Below are 5,623 nucleotides of genomic sequence, written 5' to 3'. Positions count from 1 at the left end.
TTGTGTTTTTGTAATTTATTTATTTATTTATGGTGTGTTCCTCAAAGAAATTATTTTCTAGACCTATTTAAACAATTGCAAGAGTATGGTTTTTGAATAAACAATTAAACCTTTATGAATTATAAATTTTGTTTCATATCTATATTTTATTTGAGCAATTGGAAGAAGAATATATGGTATTCTCAATAAACAACTGAACCTATATGAATCACAAATTTACTTTCATGTATCTTATTGGTGTTTCGTTAGTATAGATTTTTACCATTTTGCACATATATTTCAGGAAATTCGTTTAAAAAATTTATAGAACTTGTACATATACTAATTACAGTCTAAAAAGGCAAGTAATAGAAAATCATTTTTCTTTTACACCTTTTAATTTTATCACTGAAAATTATATTTATAAATTTTGAAATCAATCTTTTAAGTCCTCCTACCATGCTACATACAATTATCTCAAAACTGACCACGCAGAAATACAACATATTTAATGAGATTACAAAGAAAAGAACCATAAAGATATCACCTGAAAATGAATTTTACAGTATAAAACACTTTTAACCAATGAATAACCATTTTCTCTTTAATCTTCTTTAAAAGCTTGATTACAATAGTTTGAAGATTTCCTTACACTCTCGTTCTTCGGTTCTTAGAATATAAAAAAGATAGAGGATTTAAAGATATATGATATAACGACTATTTTAATTGATTATCTTAAATGTTTAATTGATTAATACGTTTTTCGTAAAGCCCATAAACTGAATTAAGCTTATATTAATAAATTAATATTAGAGTTTAGTCGATTAAATGCGAAAGTCAACTTGTCTTTTTATGATATTTATAATATATTAATCAATTATATTAAATTCCTAATCTGTTAAATATAAAAATTATGCTTTTTATCAGTTTGCAAAAATAATCAATTATGAATAGGACTTAATTGATTAAATGCAAAAATGAGCAATCTTCCCATTGTCTTAATCTAATCGACTAATTTTTAACCTAATAGATTAAATCGACAATTTTTAGAATTATGTTTTGAATCTGATGAAAAGCATTCCCTAAATTAAAACTAATCGATCGATTATCATATTGATTAAGATTCAACTAAGGATTTATTTTTTACTTTAGACATATATTTTAAAAGACACAAACAAGACTTAATGTTAGTCTAAGACAAACCCTTGTACTAAAACCTGGAAATCAAAACTAATGTTAGTCTAAGACAAACACTTCTACTAAAACATGGTAATCATAATAAAAACTGCAACAAGTCCTTTCTTTAAGACATGGTAAGAGATTCATCTAAAAATCTGAATAACATCTTATATTCAAACTTATTATCCATTATAAAAAAAATACTAACAATGAACAGAAGGAAGCACGTCTGATAATGCACATCATCTTTGTACTATTGGAGTACAAAGAAATTACATTTTATTTTTCTTGTACAAAAGAAAAAGAAAAAAGAAAACTGTTGTCTCTTCAGTTCAATCTTTCTAACAGATATACACACACAAGCTTATGATACTCTTGAGAAGGTAGAACAGTGGAACTCATTTCTTGGAACTTGAATCTGGAGGATGATGATACATCTGATTATACAGAGCAGCCATCTTACTGTATGCATCCACTGTCTCTGACTGCATCAAGTTATTCTTCTTTAGCATCAACTCTTATATAGAGAGAGATATATAATATATATAGATATATTTTACATTATCATATAATCAGGAAGGAATCAGAAACAAACATAGGGGACTATTTTAACAAATATATATCTATACAGTTTTGATAAAAGTATTTATTTTAATAAATATTCAAAATTATCATAATCATCAAAGTAGTGTTTAGATTTTAATTTTAAGATAAACTATAAGCTTTTTTAAATAAAATGTGCGTAAGATTATAAATATTAATTATTAGTTTCACCTGTTGCATAAAATATTATCTGTGTTAATCCTAAACTTTTAAGAAGATGTGATATTATTTACATTTTTTAAACTTATTATATTAGAATGACACGTGATACTCTTTAAATGATAGTCAATAACCATCTAATACATTTTAAACTGATTGTTATGCATTAAAAGAAAATTTTAGAAGACAGAAAAAAGATAATTGTTTTCTTTTTAAGGTTTATATAATTATACGTTTTAGAATATCAACAATATCTATAATTGTTTTCATTCATTTAAAATAGAAACATACTTTAGAATATCATAATGAATGTCTCAAAAGGTTAGATTAAAATAAAACAGAATAAGTCAAGGAGTGGTAGAAAACAGAATATTGGTTCTTGAGTCTCACCCCAGACTATCAATCTTATATATAATGTTTCAAATTAAACTTGCTATATCTGAAAAAGGTTGTGATAAAAAATTATATAATGCAATGGATAGACAAAACAAGCCTTAATATATTGTGTATTCTACATGGTATTCAAAATTTTAAGGGAAACTAAACAAGAATTTAGTTATCTTAATTTATACACGAAAAGAATTACAAATACATTAGAGTGGTAGAGATTTACTAAATCCCATGATTAATTTGTAAGCATGAAAAATTTTGTTGAAACAGTGTGTAAAAGGCAATACCTTTTCTGGTTCTGCCAGTAATCGATCAGCACATGAAGCCATAGGCATGAAGGGAGGAAGATGGAGCATGGGAGCAATGGTGGGAATGTTCATGTTGTTCATATTCATATTCATATCCATATTCATGTTCATATTGATAGCCATGTCTTTACTCATTCTCATTCCCATGCCCATTTGAGCCATCAGCATGGACATCTTAAGTTGTTGCTGTTGCATGGTAATTGGCAGCATCATCGACGAGTACATTTTCATCCAATTCATCATTTGCAAATGTGCTTGCAATTGCTTCATGTATTGGATAACCTCATCCAGCATCGAAGCTTTGTCTGTCTGATAAATAAACCAGACCATGCAACTCTTATTCTCAATGTCGTAAAATATTATGATGATGTTAGAGTCGTATATAATATATTCTAATAAAATTTATCGTTATTATATTATTATCATGTCATTATTAATGTCTAACTTTAAACAGAAAAAATATTTTTTTTTTAAAAAATGTATTATATATATTAATTAAATATAAAACAAATTATTATATATAAATGAGTAAAATTTGAACTTCATAAAAAGAATTTGTGTAAAATTGAATTAAATTAAAATATTTTTTAATCAAGAAAATGTTGGGTCGGAGAAAGAGGTTTATATAATGTTTTACTTTTTTATTTTATTTTTATCCCATGTAAGAGTTAAATTCATGGATGCCTAAGAGAAAACATTATAAGAAGATATGGTATGACATGGGAATGGTGGCATGAGCACCCTTGAGTAATTAAGGAGGATGTTGGAGGTGAGTCATGTATGGTCAGTGTTTGTGACTCAGTAGAATTTGAAAAAAGTGTGGGAACATTTTATAATGCGAAAAACCTGGCTCAGTCAGAAGTATTCTTCTTTTTACCTTGCTGGAATTGGGGACCAGCTTTTGCAATTCCTTCATTCTTTGGTTGATCTTATCTCTCCTTCTCTGGAAAGCAAAGACATAGCGAATCAATGATCAAGAAATTCAAGATAAAATGATACTTTGGTGCACAGAAGAGGAGTCACGTAACCCTTTCAGATTGGTTGTGTACAGCTGAAGCTTTTATTCTTTTGTTGGATTCACAAGATCTATCAACTCCACTTGTCTTACAATCTTCTTTCCGTCCCTCACTCTAACATTTTCCATCACATAATTATAAACAATCACAAAATTATTAGCATAAAAATGTCAATAAAACAAAAACTCCTCGTTTGAAATCTGTTCGAAATCTAATTCTTTTGTATTTAACACTGAATAAAAAACAAACTATAGTTTTTTTAAATATTTCAAAGTTGGTCAAAAAACATTTTTTAAAAGATACATCTAAACAAACTAATTTATAAACATTTAAATACCCTTTTGAAATAAAAACTTGCTTATATAAAAAATTGTTATATACTTATCCTTACAATATCCAAACATTTTCATTTTCTTCAGAAAAACACGTGACTGTATCAATTATTGAGACGATGACATCACGTTAAAATGATACCTATCATGTAAGCATTTGGACAATGTAAACTAAAGAAAGTTTGAAGTTAACAACAAGAAATAAACTAGAAGCGAAAACATATATAGTATATTTATCCGAACAAAAAAATATTTAATTGATTAATTGTAGCTGCGAAAATCATTCAAATGAAAGTAATCACTCCTCTTAAATTATACAAACAAACATTCATTACAATCAATAAAATTGTAAAACATGAATCATTTTAATTTTAATTTTTCCAGCAAATAACCTTTTATATTTGCAAAAGAATAAATGGCTTAATGTAACACTCACAAACTATGATTAAACTGATTTAGTATTTTTGTTTCAAATGTATACGAGTCATACCTGCGACCTACGGTGGCTTACGGAATCACGGTAGTCGTTGGCAGTGGTCTCCGTACACTGCTTAACGGAGCTACTGGTGTTTTCAGGCAAACCCATGGTGGCTGAATTGAAAGTGACGCTCAACTCCCGCGGACAGGTGTCACAACCGCTCATACTGGAGTCTTTGACGCCAGTCAACTCATAGGTTGGGGGACCACGCGCCACCACCCCAGACTCCACGCGCCCAGGGTAACCCTTCTTGCACGCGCCAAACACTGTTCCCTGTTTGGGAAAAGAGGGCACCAAGGCGTCCTTAGTAAGTAACTGGTGGCAGTTTTTGGCGATACCATGGTTGACGATGGACTCCAAGGTTCCACTTGTACGAGGTATCTCCCATGTTGTTTGGTTCGCAGGAGTGTGTTGGTGGGTGGAAGGCTGTCCCTTTTTGCATGCCAGTTTGTAGCCCAACCTGCAAGAGCAAGAGAATTTGAAAGAATTGATCTTGGAGAGTTAAGAGTAATAGATGAGATAGGTTTGAGTTGTGAAAGGAATGAAATTTGCGTTACATTGGGACTTCATGGGCGATGAAATTGGAGGTGGAAATAAGAGGGAATTTTGTTGGTGTGGAAATGGTGTTGTCGTCCACATCACAGCTAGGGACACGTTGGCTCATTTCAGAGTTTGATTGTGGGGTGTGAGGAAAACCAGGCGTTATGCTTTCTGACTTATGAGTGTGTGGAAGAAGATGAAGGGCAGATAAATCTTACATGTGTTTGAATAATTGCAAGATTGCCTTCCAATATAAGAGCCACCGTTCGTTCAGCCTTTTCAACTATTTCATTATTGCTTTCCACTTTAACATCTACACTTATATATCTATTTTATATAAATAGTAAAAAATATGAGTTTCATTTATGGAATTTGTACCTCCATCTAATTATTATCCATAGGAAAATGATACTTCAACAACCATTTTTGACAACATTTAAACACGCACACACATGTCAAAATCGGAGTGGTCCATTTTCATTTAATTTTTCCAACTGGACCACTCAGATTTTGATACGTTTACGCGTGTCTAAATGTTGTCAAAAATAGTTGTTCAAGTGTCATTTTCCTTATCCATAATAGTATAATTCGTTGAAGCTCAAATACACCCGATCTCCAAAGATATAATAACAATATGCA

The 5,623-nt window shown here is 30.0% G+C and overlaps 1 protein-coding gene across 1 annotated transcript; it reads right to left on the bottom strand.

Moving 5' to 3' along the window:
* Positions 1-1,300: 1,300 nt before the first annotated feature.
* Positions 1,301-5,258, bottom strand: LOC124823437 (transcription factor UNE10-like). Its single transcript, XM_047295672.2, has 6 exons — positions 5,002-5,258; positions 4,457-4,904; positions 3,647-3,748; positions 3,496-3,561; positions 2,598-2,927; positions 1,301-1,643 (listed from the first exon to the last, which is right to left on the bottom strand). The coding sequence occupies exons 1-6, from the start codon at positions 5,106-5,108 to the stop codon at positions 1,557-1,559; spliced, it is 1,140 nt and encodes a 379-aa protein (XP_047151628.1). The 5' UTR covers positions 5,109-5,258; the 3' UTR covers positions 1,301-1,556.
* Positions 5,259-5,623: the final 365 nt, after the last annotated feature.

Source organism: Vigna umbellata, chromosome 11 (assembly GCF_029865625.1).
Source record: "Vigna umbellata cultivar VRB3 chromosome 11, Vumbellata_1.0, whole genome shotgun sequence".
In the NCBI taxonomy this organism is placed as follows: domain Eukaryota; kingdom Viridiplantae; phylum Streptophyta; class Magnoliopsida; order Fabales; family Fabaceae; genus Vigna; species Vigna umbellata.
This window is presented reverse-complemented; position numbering and strand designations above follow the sequence as displayed.